Source organism: Salmo salar, chromosome ssa20 (assembly GCF_905237065.1).
Source record: "Salmo salar chromosome ssa20, Ssal_v3.1, whole genome shotgun sequence".
Classification (NCBI taxonomy): domain Eukaryota; kingdom Metazoa; phylum Chordata; class Actinopteri; order Salmoniformes; family Salmonidae; genus Salmo; species Salmo salar.
In genome coordinates, this window is record NC_059461.1 from 75,046,408 (window position 1) to 75,067,768 (window position 21,361).

At 46.0% G+C, this 21,361-nt stretch overlaps 1 protein-coding gene across 1 annotated transcript in view; it reads right to left on the minus strand.

Annotated features, from left to right (window-relative positions):
* The window catches only part of LOC106591008 (calsyntenin-2), a 535,394-nt gene that overhangs the window by 135,653 nt on the left and 378,380 nt on the right, over positions 1 to 21,361 (minus strand). The window contains exons 6-8 of the mRNA XM_045703938.1: positions 7,215 to 7,400; positions 4,118 to 4,375; positions 3,767 to 3,888 (exon numbers count right to left, since the gene is read on the minus strand). Of these exons, the coding sequence (XP_045559894.1) occupies positions 3,767 to 3,888; positions 4,118 to 4,375; positions 7,215 to 7,400 (566 nt within the window). The remainder of the gene's footprint in view (positions 1 to 3,766; positions 3,889 to 4,117; positions 4,376 to 7,214; positions 7,401 to 21,361) is intronic.

Sequence of the window (21,361 nt, forward strand, 5' to 3'; positions counted from 1 at the left end):
CATTATTAAAAAATGGAAAGAATATGTCCCCACAACAAACCTGCCAAGAGAGGGCCGCCCACCAAAACTCACTGACCAGGCATGGAGGGCATTAATCAGAGAAACAACAAAGAGACCAAAGATAACTCTGAAGGAGCTGCAAAGCTCCACAGTGGAGTACAGCGGAGTATCTGTCCATAGGACCACTTTAAGCCGTACACTCCACAGAGCTGGGCTTTATAGGAGAGTGGCCAGAAAAAGAGTCATTGCTTAAAGAAAAAAATAAGCAAACACATTTGATGTTCGCCAAAAGGCATGTGGAAGACTCCCCAAATATATGTAAGAAGGTACTCTGGTCAGATGAGACTAAAATTAATCTTTTTGGGCATCAAAGAAAATGCTATGTCTGGCGCAAATCCAACACCTCTCATCATCACGAGAACGCCATCCTCCGTAGCCGATGTGAATAAGACCTTTAAACAGGTCAACATTCACAAGGCTGCGGGACCAGACGGATTACCAGGACGTGTGCTCCGGGCATGTGCTGACCAACTGGCAGGTGGCTTCACTGACATTTTCAACATGTCCCTGATTGAGTCTGTAATACCAACATGTTTCAAGCAGACCACCATAGTCCTTGTGCCCAAGAACACGAAGGCAACCTGCCTAAATGACTACAGACCAGTAGCACTCACGTCCATAGTCATGAAGTGCTTTGAAAGGTTGGTCATGGCTCACATCAACACCATTATCCCAGAAACCCTAGACCCACTCCAATTTGCATACCGCCCAAAAAGATACACAGATGATGCAATCTCTATTGCACTCCACACTGTCCTTTCCCACCTGGACAAAAGGAACACCTACGTGAGAATGCTATTCATTGACTACAGCTCAGCGTTCAACACCATAGTGCGCTCAAAGCTCATCACTAAGCTAAGGATCCTGGGACTAAACACCTCCCTCTGCAACTGGATCCTGGACTTTCTGACCGGCCGCCCCCAGGTGGTGAAGATAGGTAGCAACACATCTGTCACACTGATCCTCAACACTGGAGCCCTCAGGGGTGCATGCTCAGTCCCCTCCTATACTCCCTGTTCATCCACGACTGCATGGCCAGGCACGACTCCAACACCATCATTAAGTTTGCAGATGACACAACAGTGGTAGGCCTGATCACCGACAAAAACGAGACAGCCTATAGGGAGGAGGTCAGAAACCTGGCCATGTGGTGCCAGAATAACAACCTATCCCTCAACGTAACCAAGACGAAAGAGATGATTGTGGACTACAGGAAAAGGAGGACAGAGCATGCCCCCATTCTCATCGATGGGGCTGTAGTGGAGCAGGTTGAGAGCTTCAAATTCCTTTGTGTCCACATCAACAACAAATTATAATGGTCCAAACACACCAAGACAGTCGTGAAGAGGGCACGACAAAGCCTATTCCCCCTCAGGAAACTAAAAAGATTTGGTATGGATCCTCAGATCCTCAAAAGGTTCTACAGCTGCAACATCGAGAGCATCCTGACTGGTTGCATCACTGCCTGGTACGGCTTCTGCTCGGCCTCCGACCGCAAGGCACTACAGAGGATAGTGCGTACGGCCCAGTACATCACTGGGGCTAAGCTACCTGCCATCCAGGAACTCTACACCAGGCAGTGTCAGAAGAAGGCCCTAAAAATTGTCAAAGACCCCAGTCATCCCAGTCACAGACTGTTCTCTCTACTACAGCATGGCAAGTGGTACCGGAGTGCCAAGTCTAGGACCAAAAGGCTTCTCAACAGTTTTTACCCCCAAGCCATAAGACTCCTGAACAGGTAATCAAATGGCTACCCGGACTATTTGCATTGTGTGCCCCCCCCAACCCCTCTTTTACGCTGCTGCTACTCTCTGTTTATCATATATGCATAGTCACTTTAACAATACATTCATGTACATACTATCTCAATTAGCCCGACCAACCAGACCCTGCACATTGGCTAACCGGGCTATCTGCATTGTGTCCCACCACCCGCCCCCCCACCACCCGCCAACCCCTCTTTTACACTACTGCTACTCTCTGTTCATCATATATGCATAGTCACTTTAACCATATCTACGTGTACATACTACCTCAATCAGCCCGACTAACCGGTGCCTGTACATAGCCTCGCTACTGTTATTGCCTCGCTACTGTATATAGCCTCGCTACTGTATATAGCCTCGCTAGTGTTATTTTTCACTGTCTTTTTACTGTTGTTTTTGTTTCTTTACTTACCTATTGGTCCCCTAACACTTTTTTAAATTGTTTTTTATTTTATACAAATTGCACTGTTGGTTAGAGCCTATAAGTAAGCATTTCACTGTAAGGTCTACTACACCTGTTGTATTCGGCGCACATGACAAATAAACTTTGATTTGATTTGACTTGATCCCCACAGTGTAACATGCGTCGTATAGAGGGGACCAAGTCGCGGCGTGTTGAGTGCTCATGATATTCTTTTATGAAAACTAAACACTTTTACAAAGAAACAAAAACGACAGCAAACAGTTCTGTCAGGCAACAGACAACAAAACGGAAAACAACTACCCACAAAACACAATAGAAAAAACCCCAACTTAAATATGATCTCCAATTAGAGACAACGCGAACCAGCTGCCTCCAATTGGAGATCATCCCAAAACTCCAACATAGAAATAGAAAAACAAGAACTAAACATAGAAACAAAAAACATAGAATGCCCACCCATATCACACCCTGACCTAACTAAACAGAGAAAATACAGCTCTCTTAGGTCAGAACGTGACACACAGTGAAGCATGGTGGTGGCAGCATCATGCTGCGGGGATGTTTTTCATCGGCAGGGACTGGGAAACTGGTCAGAATTGAAGGAAACCTTTTTCAGTCTTCGAGAGATTTGAGACTGGGACGGAGGTTCATCTTCTAGCAGGACAATGACCCTAAGCATACTGCTAAAGCAACACTCAAGTGGTTTAAGGGGAAACATTTAAATGTCTTGGAATGGCCTAGTCAAAACCCTGACCTCAATCCAATTGAGAATCTGTGGTATGACTTAAAGATTGCTGTACACCAGCGGAACCCATCCAACTTGAAGGAGTTGGAGCAGTTTTACCTTGAAGAATGGGCAACAATTCATGCATTTTTTTTGTACTGGCCCCCCGTGGGAATCGAACCCACAACCCTGGCGTTGCACACACCATGCTCTACCAACTGAGCCACAGGGAAGGCCTAGAGAGACATACCCCAAGAGACTTGCAGCTGTAATTGCTGCAAAAGGTGGCTCTACCAAGTATTGACTGGGGTGATGAATAGTTATGCACGCTCAAGTTTTCTGTTTTTGGTCTTTTTTCTGTTTGTTTCAAAATAAAAAATATTTTGTATCTTCAAAGTGTTATGCATGTTGTGTAAATGAAATGATACAAACCCCCCCCAAAATACATTTTTATTCAGGCTGTAAGGCAACAAAATAGGAAAAATTCCAAGGGGGTGAATAATTTCGCAAGCCACTGTATCCTCACCACCAGCCCCCCTTCATCCCAGAGGAAACACACACACACACACACACACACACACACACACACACACACACACACACACACACACACACACACACACACACACACACACACACACACTCTAGAGGGACTGGTTGGTCCAGGCCATTTGAACTTCACATCATGTTTCATAGACAGCACACTCGTAAGGACAAGTTGTCCCTCTTTAGTGGTACAGTACATTACAAATGAATATCACTGACGTACACAAGGCCTACTGTGTAGCCTACCTGCTCCAGTTTCCAGTGGAACTCTGCAGGTCTGAAGGTGTCCACCTGGGTGAAGTCTCTCCGGAGCAGGAAGACCAGACGACAGTTATGGACGTAAAGGGAGTAGTGGTGTCTGTTCATCTCTGGAGAGGGGATGAAGAAAGAGAAGAGGGCGTAAATGTAACACACCTTCCCTAAAATTACCACAACCTTTGAATTAATACCCCTTCTCTTAAGTGAAGATAAACCCATTCTTGTCAGTAGACCACACCCATTCAATGTTCCTGCCCCTCTCCACACAGCCCTTCCCACTTTACTTCTCTCCCAGCCACACCTCTCTCTTCCCTCCTACCTTCCCTCCCCTCTTCTCACCTGTCTTATCAGAGTTGCAGAGCAGGGTCTCTTTCTCCGCCCTCAGTCCAGGAGTGGGTCCATGCTTCATCCACGTGGCGATGGTGAACTGATCCGTCAGGTTCTGTGGTACCATCTGATCAGGAATCTTTGCGGCTTGCCGCCCGTCAAACTGGAAGATGAGGTCGCTGTCCCGCCCACTGTCCGTCACAAGGGACGCCGTCCAATTAGTGGAGACGCTGGGGGCGGGGAGAAGGTCTGTGCTGCCTGACGAGGCTCCTGGGTAATTGTTGCAGTGGGAACAGATAAGGAAGCACAACAACACAGGACTGTAAATACCAATCAACACAGATATACAGACGGTTCAGATTGACCTTGGCTATGATCACTTATGAATAAGCCAGAGGCCCAGGCTTAATGTGTAAACGATGTTCAGAGATTGATAGTGGATGTGACTATTGATTTGTGACAAATGAAACAGACTTTCAGAGGTAGGAGTGGATGAGAGTCATCAGAAACCATGGCCATGCATAGAGTACATACTGCTTAATCTACCTCCATGCATAGAGTACATACTGCTTAATCTACCTCCATGTATAGAGTACATACTGCTTAATCTACCTCCATGCATAGAGTACATACTGTTTAATCTACCTCCATGCATAGAGTACATACTGCTTAATCTACCTCCATGCATAGAGTACATACTGCTTAATCTACCTCCATGTATAGAGTACATACTGCTTAATCTACCTCCATGCATAGAGTACATACTGTTTAATCTACCTCCATGCATAGAGTACATACTGCTTAATCTACCTCCATGCATAGAGTACATACTGCTTAATCTACCTCCATGTATAGAGTACATACTGCTTAATCTACCTCCATGCATAGAGTACATACTGCTTAATCTACCTCCATGCATAGAGTACATACTGCTTCATCTACCTCCATGTATAGAGTACATACTGCTTAATCTACCTCCATGCATAGAGTACATACTGTTTTATCTACCTCCATGTATAGAGTACATACTGCTTAATCTACCTCCATGCATAGAGTACATACTGCTTCATCTACCTCCATGCATAGAGTACATACTGCTTAATATACCTCCATGCATAGAGTACATACTGCTTTATCTACCTCCATGCATAGAGTACATACTGTTTTATCTACCTCCATGCATAGAGTACATACTGTTTTATCTACCTCCATGTATAGAGTACATACTGCTTTATCTACCTCCATGCATAGAGTACATACTGCTTTATCTACCTCCATGCATAGAGTACATACTGCTTTATCTACCTCCATGCATAGAGTACATACTGTTTTATCTACCTCCATGCATAGAGTACATACTGTTTTATCTACCTCCATGTATAGAGTACATACTGCTTTATCTACCTCCATGCATAGAGTACATACTGCTTTATCTACCTCCATGCATAGAGTACATACTGCTTAATCTACCTCCATGCATAGAGTACATACTGCTTTATCTACCTCCATGCATAGAGTACATACTGCTTTATCTACCTCCATGTATAGAGTACATACTGCTTAATCTACCTCCATGCATAGAGTACATACTGCTTAATCTACCTCCATGCATAGAGTACATACTGCTTAATCTACCTCCATGCATAGCGTACATACTGCTTTATCTACCTCCATGCATAGAGTACATACTGCTTTATCTACCTCCATGCATAGAGTACATACTGCTTTATCTACCTCCATGCATAGAGTACATACTGCTTTATCTACCTCCATGCATAGAGTACATACTGCTTTATCTACCTCCATGCATAGAGTACATACTGCTTTATCTACCTCAATGCATAGAGTACATACTGCTTTATCTACCTCCATGCATAGAGTACATACTGCTTTATCTACCTCCATGGACACTAAGAAACATACAGAACACCATGGTAATGGAAAGAAAGAAGGGATGTCTGGAATTCATGTTGTTTTCACTGTCAATAACGAGTGATAATTCCCCACACAGCCAATCAGACAGGCTGTTACAGCGGAGAAGAGACTGTTATGTGATCCTTTCACAGGAAAACAAACCGATTCGTCAGAACATTAAATCAATGAATCCTCTCTTTCACTTTCTTTCTCTCTCTCTCTCTGTCTCTCTCTCTCGCTGTCTGTGTTTTCAACGCCCACTACATATCTTCTTGATAAACATAACTCTGGCCTGGTCACAGTGCTCCTCTGCAGCGCTAACATACCCCGACTAACATACAGCGCAATTGACTTGTGTGCCCTCACTCCCACTGTAACAGTGTACGGCCTAAGTAATGCCTCATTCTACATGTTTATAACACAGCTATTACATGGTGACAGTAGTACCTCCAAAACCCATCAACGCTCCAAATAAACCACATTGATACAATATGACCCATCGCTCTGGTATATCTGTTCATCCAGATAGACAATTGAAACATGCATCTGTTAGTTTTCTGCTAATAACAGGATAGCAGCGCATTAATTCATGTTTTTTTTCTGTCTGTAATGTCCTGTTTCTCCCCGCCTGATAGTCATGGCTTTGTAGAGGTTCTGACTTGCAGTGATTAGATTCTGGGAGTAAATAGATGCGTGGAGGCTTCCCTCCCTCAGTTCTCCCTCTCCACAGCCCTGCCACCGCCGCCAAGCACCGCCACCAAGCACAGCCCAACATTCTGTTTGCAGATGTCTTTGTACATTATCTCAAATTGATTGTGCTTTAAAAAAGCAATTACAATGTATTCTATTTGGTATCAGTTAATGACAATGGGAGGCTTTGAAAAGGCTCTTTAGCAGTGAACCATGCATATAGAGAGAACTGGGTGGGAGAGGGGGAGGGAGGGAGAGGGGGGGAGAGAGGGAAGAGGGAGTTATGCATTCAGATAAGGGTCTGGGGAGTTTAACTGGTGTTCTTATTAAGAGTGTTGTAGGCTATTGACTGGCACTGGACTAGTCATTTTGGGCGCTTCAGTCTGATGATTTCTGGAGTAGCTCTGTTCTGTTATGCAACGAATCTCTAATTGTAAATCAAGTGAAATACATTGACTTACCTATGACCATTTATAGAGAAATATGTATCCCATGAGGTACGTACCACAGAGTTTCTGCAGAGACTTCTCAGAGTAGGTCTCCCGGTCGCAGCCCTTCCCAATATGGCTGGTCTGTAGCTCCACCGTGGTCCTCACTGAGGAGAGAGGCCCTCCACACGTCTCCAGATGCATCTTGGGAAACAACTGCTTGCTGCCTGTGCCTGGCTCATAGTCCACTCTTTTGTTCCAGCCTAGGAAAGACACAAGACACAATGGTTAGGGGTGGGGGAGTGTGTGTGTGTGTAAGAGAGAGAAAGAGAGTAAGAGAAAGAGATGAGAGAATAACAGTGGAGGAGAATAAGAGAGGTGGAAAGAGAAAGAGAACTAGTGTCAGTGTGATCTTGGATGTGAATATGTGGTCCTTCGAGCTGGAGAACCGAAAATTGCATTGTCTGAAGATTTTCACAATGCAAGGTTTTGTGCCCATTCCTGCCTTGTAGGTCCCCCATAAAAAGGCGACAGCCCATTCCAGAGTTTTATGCGGTCAATAAAATGTCTAATAATGTGAATCAATGGCGCTATCCACTGTACAGTATTGTGCTCACTAAATCACTGTGACATTAATAAAATGTAGAGTGTTCAGGCAGACCTGCTCGCTCACAGTGCAGCGTGTGTTTGTGCTTCCTAGTCACCTTGGTTACTGCATGCTTTAGTGTGTACAGAATGCTGTGTGTATTTGTGTGTTTTTCAGTTTGGGTATTTTGAGATGCACTACATTTCTATGTTGTGTGTGTGTGTGTTAGTGTGTGTGTGTAGGGTGCGCATGGAGTGCTGTGTGGATTTGTAGCGTCTACTCTGCAGTGTGTGTAACTAAGAAAAACAGGCAGCCAGAGAGAGGCAGGCTGAAAGAACCATGCAGGCAGAGCTGAACAGAAACACTGACTGGATAAGAAGGGAAACAGCCTGCCCTGTGGACTGTTAAATCTGTCACGTTCACTTCCTCACACACAAACACACACTCCCTGCGCTCGTTAACACACACACACACACACTCCCTGCGCTCGTTAACACACACACACACACACACACACACACACACACACACACACACACACACACACACACACACACACACACACACACACACACACACACACACACACACACATCAACAGCTGTTTGTTGTGGTTTTACTTCAGCCTGCAGGGCTACACTGGTTTTGTTGTGGTTTTACTTCAGCCTGCAGGGCTACACTGGTTTTGTTGTGGTTTTACTTCAGCCTGCAGGGCTACACTGGTTTTGTTGTGGTTTTACTTCAGCCTGCAGGGCTACACTGGTTTTGTTGTGGTTTTACTTCAGCCTGCAGGGCTACACTGGTTTTGTTGTGGTTTTACTTCAGCCTGCAGGGCTACACTGGTTTTGTTGTGGTTTTACTTCAGCCTGCAGGGCTACACTGGTTTTGTTGTGGTTTTACTTCAGCCTGCAGGGCTACACTGGTTTTGTTGTGGTTTTACTTCAGCCTGCAGGGCTACACTGGTTTTGTTGTGGTTTTACTTCAGCCTGTAGGGCTACACTGGTTTTGTTGTGGTTTTACTTCAGCCTGCAGGGCTACACTGGTTTTGTTGTGGTTTTACTTCAGCCTGCAGGGCTACACTGGTTTTGTTGTGGTTTTACTTCAGCCTGCAGGGCTACACTGGTTTTGTTGTTGTTTTACTTCAGCCTGCAGGGCTACACTGGTTTTGTTGTTGTTTTACTTCAGCCTGCAGGGCTACACTGGTTTTGTTGTGGTTTTACTTCAGCCTGCAGGGCTACACTGGTTTTGTTGTGGTTTTACTTCAGCCTGCAGGGCTACACTGGTTTTGTTATTGTTTTACTTCAGCCTGTAGGGCTACACTGGTTTTGTTGTGGTTTTACTTCAGCCTGCAGGGCTACACTGGTTTTGTTGTGGTTTTACTTCAGCCTGTAGGGCTACACTGGTTTTGTTGTGGTTTTACTTCAGCCTGCAGGGCTACACTGGTTTTGTTGTGGTTTTACTTCAGCCTGCAGGGCTACACTGGTTTTGTTGTGGTTTTACTTCAGCCTGCAGGGCTACACTGGTTTTGTTGTGGTTTTACTTCAGCCTGTAGGGCTACACTGGTTTTGTTGTGGTTTTACTTCAGCCTGCAGGGCTACACTGGTTTTGTTGTGGTTTTACTTCAGCCTGCAGGGCTACACTGGTTTTGTTGTGGTTTTACTTCAGCCTGTAGGGCTACACTGGTTTTGTTGTGGTTTTACTTCAGCCTGCAGGGCTACACTGGTTTTGTTGTGGTTTTACTTCAGCCTGCAGGGCTACACTGGTTTTGTTGTGGTTTTACTTCAGCCTGCAGGGCTACACTGGTTTTGTTGTGGTTTTACTTCAGCCTGCAGGGCTACACTGGTTTTGTTGTGGTTTTACTTCAGCCTGCAGGGCTACACTGGTTTTGTTGTGGTTTTACTTCAGCCTGCAGGGCTACACTGGTTTTGTTGTGGTTTTACTTCAGCCTGCAGGGCTACACTGGTTTTGTTGTGGTTTTACTTCAGCCTGCAGGGCTACACTGGTTTTGTTGTGGTTTTACTTCAGCCTGCAGGGCTACACTGGTTTTGTTGTGGTTTTACTTCAGCCTGCAGGGCTACACTGGTTTTGTTGTGGTTTTACTTCAGCCTGCAGGGCTACACTGGTTTTGTTGTGGTTTTACTTCAGCCTGCAGGGCTACACTGGTTTTGTTGTGGTTTTACTTCAGCCTGCAGGGCAACACTGGTTTTGTTGTGGTTTTACTTCAGCCTGCAGGGCTACACTGGTTTTGTTGTGGTTTTACTTCAGCCTGCAGGGCTACACTGGTTTTGTTGTGGTTTTACTTCAGCCTGCAGGGCTACACTGGTTTTGTTGTGGTTTTACTTCAGCCTGCAGGGCTACACTGGTTTTGTTGTGGTTTTACTTCAGCCTGCAGGGCAACACTGGTTTTGTTGTGGTTTTACTTCAGCCTGCAGGGCTACACTGGTTTTGTTGTGGTTTTACTTCAGCCTGCAGGGCTACACTGGTTTTGTTGTGGTTTTACTTCAGCCTGCAGGGCTACACTGGTTTTGTTGTGGTTTTACTTCAGCCTGCAGGGGCTACACTGGTTTTGTTGTGGTTTTACTTCAGCCTGCAGGGCTACACTGGTTTTGTTGTGGTTTTACTTCAGCCTGCAGGGCTACACTGGTTTTGTTGTGGTTTTACTTCAGCCTGCAGGGCTACACTGGTTTTGTTGTGGTTTTACTTCAGCCTGCAGGGCTACACTGGTTTTGTTGTGGTTTTACTTCAGCCTGCAGGGCTACACTGGTTTTGTTGTGGTTTTACTTCAGCCTGCAGGGCTACACTGGTTTTGTTGTGGTTTTACTTCAGCCTGCAGGGGCTACACTGGTTTTGTTGTGGTTTTACTTCAGCCTGCAGGGCTACACTGGTTTTGTTGTGGTTTTACTTCAGCCTGCAGGGCTACACTGGTTTTGTTGTGGTTTTACTTCAGCCTGCAGGGCTACACTGGTTTTGTTGTGGTTTTACTTCAGCCTGCAGGGCTACACTGGTTTTGTTGTGGTTTTACTTCAGCCTGCAGGGCTACACTGGTTTTGTTGTGGTTTTACTTCAGCCTGCAGGGCTACACTGGTTTTGTTGTGGTTTTACTTCAGCCTGCAGGGCTACACTGGTTTTGTTGTGGTTTTACTTCAGCCTGCAGGGCTACACTGGTTTTGTTGTGGTTTTACTTCAGCCTGCAGGGCTACACTGGTTTTGTTGTGGTTTTACTTCAGCCTGCAGGGCTACACTGGTTTTGTTGTGGTTTTACTTCAGCCTGCAGGGCTACACTGGTTTTGTTGTGGTTTTACTTCAGCCTGCAGGGGCTACACTGGTTTTGTTGTGGTTTTACTTCAGCCTGCAGGGGCTACACTGGTTTTGTTGTGGTTTTACTTCAGCCTGCAGGGCTACACTGGTTTTGTTGTGGTTTTACTTCAGCCTGCAGGGCTACACTGGTTTTGTTGTGGTTTTACTTCAGCCTGCAGGGCTACACTGGTTTTGTTGTGGTTTTACTTCAGCCTGCAGGGCAACACTGGTTTTGTTGTGGTTTTACTTCAGCCTGCAGGGCTACACTGGTTTTGTTGTGGTTTTACTTCAGCCTGCAGGGCTACACTGGTTTTGTTGTGGTTTTACTTCAGCCTGCAGGGCTACACTGGTTTTGTTGTGGTTTTACTTCAGCCTGCAGGGCTACACTGGTTTTGTTGTGGTTTTACTTCAGCCTGCAGGGCTACACTGGTTTTGTTGTGGTTTTACTTCAGCCTGCAGGGCTACACTGGTTTTGTTGTGGTTTTACTTCAGCCTGCAGGGCTACACTGGTTTTGTTGTGGTTTTACTTCAGCCTGCAGGGGCTACACTGGTTTTGTTGTGGTTTTACTTCAGCCTGCAGGGCTACACTGGTTTTGTTGTGGTTTTACTTCAGCCTGCAGGGGCTACACTGGTTTTGTTGTGGTTTTACTTCAGCCTGCAGGGCTACACTGGTTTTGTTGTGGTTTTACTTCAGCCTGCAGGGCTACACTGGTTTTGTTGTGGTTTTACTTCAGCCTGCAGGGCTACACTGGTTTTGTTGTGGTTTTACTTCAGCCTGCAGGGCTACACTGGTTTTGTTGTGGTTTTACTTCAGCCTGCAGGGCTACACTGGTTTTGTTGTGGTTTTACTTCAGCCTGCAGGGCTACACTGGTTTTGTTGTGGTTTTACTTCAGCCTGCAGGGCTACACTGGTTTTGTTGTGGTTTTACTTCAGCCTGCAGGGCTACACTGGTTTTGTTGTGGTTTTACTTCAGCCTGCAGGGCTACACTGGTTTTGTTGTGGTTTTACTTCAGCCTGCAGGGGCTACACTGGTTTTGTTGTGGTTTTACTTCAGCCTGCAGGGCTACACTGGTTTTGTTGTGGTTTTACTTCAGCCTGCAGGGCTACACTGGTTTTGTTGTGGTTTTACTTCAGCCTGCAGGGCTACACTGGTTTTGTTGTGGTTTTACTTCAGCCTGCAGGGCTACACTGGTTTTGTTGTGGTTTTACTTCAGCCTGCAGGGCTACACTGGTTTTGTTGTGGTTTTACTTCAGCCTGCAGGGCTACACTGGTTTTGTTGTGGTTTTACTTCAGCCTGCAGGGCTACACTGGTTTTGTTGTGGTTTTACTTCAGCCTGCAGGGCTACACTGGTTTTGTTGTGGTTTTACTTCAGCCTGCAGGGCTACACTGGTTTTGTTGTGGTTTTACTTCAGCCTGCAGGGCTACACTGGTTTTGTTGTGGTTTTACTTCAGCCTGCAGGGCTACACTGGTTTTGTTGTGGTTTTACTTCAGCCTGCAGGGCTACACTGGTTTTGTTGTGGTTTTACTTCAGCCTGCAGGGCTACACTGGTTTTGTTGTGGTTTTACTTCAGCCTGCAGGGCTACACTGGTTTTGTTGTGGTTTTACTTCAGCCTGCAGGGCTACACTGGTTTTGTTGTGGTTTTACTTCAGCCTGCAGGGCTACACTGGTTTTGTTGTGGTTTTACTTCAGCCTGCAGGGCTACACTGGTTTTGTTGTGGTTTTACTTCAGCCTGCAGGGCTACACTGGTTTTGTTGTGGTTTTACTTCAGCCTGCAGGGGCTACACTGGTTTTGTTGTGGTTTTACTTCAGCCTGCAGGGCTACACTGGTTTTGTTGTGGTTTTACTTCAGCCTGCAGGGCTACACTGGTTTTGTTGTGGTTTTACTTCAGCCTGCAGGGCTACACTGGTTTTGTTGTGGTTTTACTTCAGCCTGCAGGGCTACACTGGTTTTGTTGTGGTTTTACTTCAGCCTGCAGGGCTACACTGGTTTTGTTGTGGTTTTACTTCAGCCTGCAGGGCTACACTGGTTTTGTTGTGGTTTTACTTCAGCCTGCAGGGGCTACACTGGTTTTGTTGTGGTTTTACTTCAGCCTGCAGGGCTACACTGGTTTTGTTGTGGTTTTACTTCAGCCTGCAGGGCTACACTGGTTTTGTTGTGGTTTTACTTCAGCCTGCAGGGCTACACTGGTTTTGTTGTGGTTTTACTTCAGCCTGCAGGGCTACACTGGTTTTGTTGTGGTTTTACTTCAGCCTGCAGGGCTACACTGGTTTTGTTGTGGTTTTACTTCAGCCTGCAGGGCTACACTGGTTTTGTTGTGGTTTTACTTCAGCCTGCAGGGCTACACTGGTTTTGTTGTGGTTTTACTTCAGCCTGCAGGGGCTACACTGGTTTTGTTGTGGTTTTACTTCAGCCTGCAGGGGCTACACTGGTTTTGTTGTGGTTTTACTTCAGCCTGCAGGGCTACACTGGTTTTGTTGTGGTTTTACTTCAGCCTGCAGGGCTACACTGGTTTTGTTGTGGTTTTACTTCAGCCTGCAGGGCTACACTGGTTTTGTTGTGGTTTTACTTCAGCCTGCAGGGCTACACTGGTTTTGTTGTGGTTTTACTTCAGCCTGCAGGGGCTACACTGGTTTTGTTGTGGTTTTACTTCAGCCTGCAGGGGCTACACTGGTTTTGTTGTGGTTTTACTTCAGCCTGCAGGGCTACACTGGTTTTGTTGTGGTTTTACTTCAGCCTGCAGGGCTACACTGGTTTTGTTGTGGTTTTACTTCAGCCTGCAGGGCTACACTGGTTTTGTTGTGGTTTTACTTCAGCCTGCAGGGCTACACTGGTTTTGTTGTGGTTTTACTTCAGCCTGCAGGGCTACACTGGTTTTGTTGTGGTTTTACTTCAGCCTGCAGGGCTACACTGGTTTTGTTGTGGTTTTACTTCAGCCTGCAGGGCTACACTGGTTTTGTTGTGGTTTTACTTCAGCCTGCAGGGCTACACTGGTTTTGTTGTGGTTTTACTTCAGCCTGCAGGGCTACACTGGTTTTGTTGTGGTTTTACTTCAGCCTGCAGGGGCTACACTGGTTTTGTTGTGGTTTTACTTCAGCCTGCAGGGCTACACTGGTTTTGTTGTGGTTTTACTTCAGCCTGCAGGGCTACACTGGTTTTGTTGTGGTTTTACTTCAGCCTGCAGGGCTACACTGGTTTTGTTGTGGTTTTACTTCAGCCTGCAGGGCTACACTGGTTTTGTTGTGGTTTTACTTCAGCCTGCAGGGCTACACTGGTTTTGTTGTGGTTTTACTTCAGCCTGCAGGGCTACACTGGTTTTGTTGTGGTTTTACTTCAGCCTGCAGGGCTACACTGGTTTTGTTGTGGTTTTACTTCAGCCTGCAGGGCTACACTGGTTTTGTTGTGGTTTTACTTCAGCCTGCAGGGCTACACTGGTTTTGTTGTGGTTTTACTTCAGCCTGCAGGGCTACACTGGTTTTGTTGTGGTTTTACTTCAGCCTGCAGGGCTACACTGGTTTTGTTGTGGTTTTACTTCAGCCTGCAGGGCTACACTGGTTTTGTTGTGGTTTTACTTCAGCCTGCAGGGCTACACTGGTTTTGTTGTGGTTTTACTTCAGCCTGCAGGGCTACACTGGTTTTGTTGTGGTTTTACTTCAGCCTGCAGGGCTACACTGGTTTTGTTGTGGTTTTACTTCAGCCTGCAGGGGCTACACTGGTTTTGTTGTGGTTTTACTTCAGCCTGCAGGGGCTACACTGGTTTTGTTGTGGTTTTACTTCAGCCTGCAGGGGCTACACTGGTTTTGTTGTGGTTTTACTTCAGCCTGCAGGGCTACACTGGTTTTGTTGTGGTTTTACTTCAGCCTGCAGGGCTACACTGGTTTTGTTGTGGTTTTACTTCAGCCTGCAGGGCTACACTGGTTTTGTTGTGGTTTTACTTCAGCCTGCAGGGCTACACTGGTTTTGTTGTGGTTTTACTTCAGCCTGCAGGGCTACACTGGTTTTGTTGTGGTTTTACTTCAGCCTGCAGGGCTACACTGGTTTTGTTGTGGTTTTACTTCAGCCTGCAGGGCTACACTGGTTTTGTTGTGGTTTTACTTCAGCCTGCAGGGCTACACTGGTTTTGTTGTGGTTTTACTTCAGCCTGCAGGGCTACACTGGTTTTGTTGTGGTTTTACTTCAGCCTGCAGGGCTACACTGGTTTTGTTGTGGTTTTACTTCAGCCTGCAGGGCTACACTGGTTTTGTTGTGGTTTTACTTCAGCCTGCAGGGCTACACTGGTTTTGTTGTGGTTTTACTTCAGCCTGCAGGGCTACACTGGTTTTGTTGTGGTTTTACTTCAGCCTGCAGGGCTACACTGGTTTTGTTGTGGTTTTACTTCAGCCTGCAGGGGCTACACTGGTTTTGTTGTGGTTTTACTTCAGCCTGCAGGGCTACACTGGTTTTGTTGTGGTTTTACTTCAGCCTGCAGGGCTACACTGGTTTTGTTGTGGTTTTACTTCAGCCTGCAGGGCTACACTGGTTTTGTTGTGGTTTTACTTCAGCCTGCAGGGCTACACTGGTTTTGTTGTGGTTTTACTTCAGCCTGCAGGGCTACACTGGTTTTGTTGTGGTTTTACTTCAGCCTGCAGGGCTACACTGGTTTTGTTGTGGTTTTACTTCAGCCTGCAGGGCTACACTGGTTTTGTTGTGGTTTTACTTCAGCCTGCAGGGCTACACTGGTTTTGTTGTGGTTTTACTTCAGCCTGCAGGGCTACACTGGTTTTGTTGTGGTTTTACTTCAGCCTGCAGGGCTACACTGGTTTTGTTGTGGTTTTACTTCAGCCTGCAGGGGCTACACTGGTTTTGTTGTGGTTTTACTTCAGCCTGCAGGGCTACACTGGTTTTGTTGTGGTTTTACTTCAGCCTGCAGGGGCTACACTGGTTTTGTTGTGGTTTTACTTCAGCCTGCAGGGCTACACTGGTTTTGTTGTGGTTTTACTTCAGCCTGCAGGGCTACACTGGTTTTGTTGTGGTTTTACTTCAGCCTGCAGGGCTACACTGGTTTTGTTGTGGTTTTACTTCAGCCTGCAGGGCTACACTGGTTTTGTTGTGGTTTTACTTCAGCCTGCAGGGCTACACTGGTTTTGTTGTGGTTTTACTTCAGCCTGCAGGGGCTACACTGGTTTTGTTGTGGTTTTACTTCAGCCTGCAGGGCTACACTGGTTTTGTTGTGGTTTTACTTCAGCCTGCAGGGCTACACTGGTTTTGTTGTGGTTTTACTTCAGCCTGCAGGGCTACACTGGTTTTGTTGTGGTTTTACTTCAGCCTGCAGGGGCTACACTGGTTTTGTTGTGGTTTTACTTCAGCCTGCAGGGCTACACTGGTTTTGTTGTGGTTTTACTTCAGCCTGCAGGGCTACACTGGTTTTGTTGTGGTTTTACTTCAGCCTGCAGGGCTACACTGGTTTTGTTGTGGTTTTACTTCAGCCTGCAGGGCTACACTGGTTTTGTTGTGGTTTTACTTCAGCCTGCAGGGGCTACACTGGTTTTGTTGTGGTTTTACTTCAGCCTGCAGGGCTACACTGGTTTTGTTGTGGTTTTACTTCAGCCTGCAGGGCTACACTGGTTTTGTTGTGGTTTTACTTCAGCCTGCAGGGCTACACTGGTTTTGTTGTGGTTTTACTTCAGACCTGCAGGGCTACACTGGTTTTGTTGTGGTTTTACTTCAGCCTGCAGGGCTACACTGGTTTTGTTGTGGTTTTACTTCAGCCTGCAGGGCTACACTGGTTTTGTTGTGGTTTTACTTCAGCCTGCAGGGCTACACTGGTTTTGTTGTGGTTTTACTTCAGCCTGCAGGGCTACACTGGTTTTGTTGTGGTTTTACTTCAGCCTGCAGGGCTACACTGGTTTTGTTGTGGTTTTACTTCAGCCTGCAGGGCTACACTGGTTTTGTTGTGGTTTTACTTCAGCCTGCAGGGCTACACTGGTTTTGTTGTGGTTTTACTTCAGCCTGCAGGGCTACACTGGTTTTGTTGTGGTTTTACTTCAGCCTGCAGGGCTACACTGGTTTTGTTGTGGTTTTACTTCAGCCTGCAGGGGCTACACTGGTTTTGTTGTGGTTTTACTTCAGCCTGCAGGGCTACACTGGTTTTGTTGTGGTTTTACTTCAGCCTGCAGGGCTACACTGGTTTTGTTGTGGTTTTACTTCAGCCTGCAGGGCTACACTGGTTTTGTTGTGGTTTTACTTCAGCCTGCAGGGCTACACTGGTTTTGTTGTGGTTTTACTTCAGCCTGCAGGGCTACACTGGTTTTGTTGTGGTTTTACTTCAGCCTGCAGGGCTACACTGGTTTTGTTGTGGTTTTACTTCAGCCTGCAGGGCTACACTGGTTTTGTTGTGGTTTTACTTCAGCCTGCAGGGCTACACTGGTTTTGTTGTGGTTTTACTTCAGCCTGCAGGGCTACACTGGTTTTGTTGTGGTTTTACTTCAGCCTGCAGGGCTACACTGGTTTTGTTGTGGTTTTACTTCAGCCTGCAGGGCTACACTGGTTTTGTTGTGGTTTTACTTCAGCCTGCAGGGCTACACTGGTTTTGTTGTGGTTTTACTTCAGCCTGCAGGGCTACACTGGTTTTGTTGTGGTTTTACTTCAGCCTGCAGGGCTACACTGGTTTTGTTGTGGTTTTACTTCAGCCTGCAGGGCTACACTGGTTTTGTTGTGGTTTTACTTCAGCCTGCAGGGCTACACTGGTTTTGTTGTGGTTTTACTTCAGCCTGCAGGGCTACACTGGTTTTGTTGTGGTTTTACTTCAGCCTGCAGGGCTACACTGGTTTTGTTGTGGTTTTACTTCAGCCTGCAGGGCTACACTGGTTTTGTTGTGGTTTTACTTCAGCCTGCAGGGCTACACTGGTTTTGTTGTGGTTTTACTTCAGCCTGCAGGGCTACACTGGTTTTGTTGTGGTTTTACTTCAGCCTGCAGGGCTACACTGGTTTTGTTGTGGTTTTACTTCAGCCTGCAGGGGCTACACTGGTTTTGTTGTGGTTTTACTTCAGCCTGCAGGGCTACACTGGTTTTGTTGTGGTTTTACTTCAGCCTGCAGGGCTACACTGGTTTTGTTGTGGTTTTACTTCAGCCTGCAGGGCTACACTGGTTTTGTTGTGGTTTTACTTCAGCCTGCAGGGCCACACTGGTTTTGTTGTGGTTTTACTTCAGCCTGCAGGGCTACACTGGTTTTGTTGTGGTTTTACTTCAGCCTGCAGGGCTACACTGGTTTTGTTGTGGTTTTACTTCAGCCTGCAGGGCTACACTGGTTTTGTTGTGGTTTTACTTCAGCCTGCAGGGGCTACACTGGTTTTGTTGTGGTTTTACTTCAGCCTGCAGGGCTACACTGGTTTTGTTGTGGTTTTACTTCAGCCTGCAGGGCTACACTGGTTTTGTTGTGGTTTTACTTCAGCCTGCAGGGCTACACTGGTTTTGTTGTGGTTTTACTTCAGCCTGCAGGGTAACACTGGTTTTGTTGTGGTTTTACTTCAGCCTGCAGGGCTACACTGGTTTTGTTGTGGTTTTACTTCAGCCTGCAGGGCTACACTGGTTTTGTTGTGGTTTTACTTCAGCCTGCAGGGCTACACTGGTTTTGTTGTGGTTTTACTTCAGCCTGCAGGGCTACACTGGTTTTGTTGTGGTTTTACTTCAGCCTGCAGGGCTACACTGGTTTTGTTGTGGTTTTACTTCAGCCTGCAGGGCTACACTGGTTTTGTTGTGGTTTTACTTCAGCCTGCAGGGCTACACTGGTTTTGTTGTGGTTTTACTTCAGCCTGCAGGGCTACACTGGTTTTGTTGTGGTTTTACTTCAGCCTGCAGGGCTGTGGGCTACACTGGTTTTGTTGTGGTTTTACTTCAGCCTGCAGGGCTACACTGGTTTTGTTGTGGTTTTACTTCAGCCTGCAGGGCTACACTGGTTTTGTTGTGGTTTTACTTCAGCCTGCAGGGCTACACTGGTTTTGTTGTGGTTTTACTTCAGCCTGCAGGGCTACACTGGTTTTGTTGTGGTTTTACTTCAGCCTGCAGGGCTGTGGGCTACACTGGTTTTGTTGTGGTTTGGTTCGATGCAACAAAACGACTCTCTCCAGCCCAAACACAAACAGACAGGCAGACAGACAGGCAGACACCCCCACAACAGTGATTGGCTGCTGGCAGAAGCTGTGTGGTTGTTGTCTACCTGCTGTCTGCACTGCAACACAACCAGTTGTTCCCTTCCCTTCTCTCTGGGAAATTAAGTTTCTTCTGGATTTCTTGTTTTTTTTCTCTCCACGTTTTATCAGTTCAGAAAGTGACTTGGCACGTTTGTCTCATCAGAGTTCACATAGTAGTGCTGAGCAATTAGCGGTATTTCAGGTCGGTTCGGTTTCAGTTCGATTATGAACAAATATTTCAGTTGTTGTGTATATTACATTTGTTTTATTTGATGACTTTATTATTTAATTCCAAGTCATCATCTCATCTGTATAGACCTGCTGCCTATGCTGTCTGACAAAATCACAATTTTACTATTTCTTCAAAGTTAATAAGGTATACTTTTATGACTGCTGAATACCAACTATCAATCACTTAGATTATGTATTTTCAGGTAGAGATACTGTAGCTCAGTTCATTTTGGTGAATCACTCAGCCCTATCATATAAGTTCATTTTCCTTTTCATATAGGTTCATATACATTACCATACTCATATAGAGGATGATTGAGGTCAGTGATGGCAAGGCGGTGAATGTGGGGCCCTGCCGGGACTCTGTGTGACTGAGCTGTTCCATTTGTGTCCCTGCTAAATCATTTACTCCTATTCATGATGCACGGCATGGCGCCGCTGCTCGCTCTGCCTCACACCGTGCTACAAACACACTTTCACACAGAAACAGACACAAACACAAACACAGACATACACGCATATTTCAAAAATAAATGTACCCCTTTTTCTCCCCAATTTCGCGATATCCAATTGGTAGTTACAGTCTTGTGTCATTGCTGCAACTCCTGTATGGACTCCTGTATGCGTCCTCCGAAACACGACCCAACCATGCCGCACTGCTTCTTGACACAATGCCCACTTAACCCGGAAGCCAGCCGCACCAATGTGTCAGAGGAAACATCGTACACCTTGCGACCAGCGCCCGGCCCGCCACAGGAGTCGCTAGTGCGCGATGGGACAAGGACATCCCTGCCAGCCAAACCCACGACGCTGGGCCAATTGTGGCCGCCCCATGAGTCTCCTGGTCGTGGCCGACTGTGACAGAGTCTGGACTTGAACCCAGAATCTCTAGTGGCACAGCTAGAACTGTGATGCAGAGCCTTAGACCACTGCCCACTCGAGAGGCCACACACATGCATACTGACAACACACACAACACTCCACATACACTGCTGCTACTCTGATTATTATTCATCCTGATTGCTAGTCACTTTAACCCCAACCTACATGTACATATTACCTCAATCCCCCAACTACCTCGTACCCCTGCACATTGGTTCAGTACCAGTACTCCTTGTATATAGCCTCATTATTGCTATATATTGTTAATATTTTCTATTTTTATGACCTTATTTTCTTACGTTCAACTCTGTGTTGTTGGGAAAGGGCTCGTAAGTAAGCATTTCCCACTAAAGTCTATACCCGTTGTATGTCACAAATACAACTTGATTTGATTTGGAATGCTGTGTGATGTTTTATTCCAACACAAAAATAAACCAATGAAACATGATGTAGTGATATGTAATGCTATGAGAGAGAGAAAACCTATGGCTTGTGTGTGGGTGTGTTCGTGTGCATGCAGGTACATGTGTGTGTGTTCCATAACCCTGAACAACACGTTACTCCAGTCCTGTCAAGCTGCAGTAGCAGAAGCATCCACAGCAAGGCATAGATGATACACTGTAATACACTACCTGCCACAGATGATACACTGTAATACACTACCTCTCATAGATGTTACACTGTAATACACTACCTGCCACAGATGTTACACTGTAATACACTACCTCTCATAGATGTTACACTGTAATACACTACCTCTCATAAATGTTACACTGTAATACACTACCTGCCATAGATGTTACACTGTAATACACTACCTGCCACAGATGTTACACTGTAATACACTACCTGCCACAGATGTTACACTGTAATACACTACCTCTCATAGATGTTAAACTGTAATACACTACCTGTCACAGATGATACCCTGTAATACACTATCTCTCACAGATGCCACACTGTAATACACTACCTGTCACAGATGATACCCTGTAATACACTATCTCTCACAGATGCCACACTGTAATACACTATCTCTCATAGATGCCACACT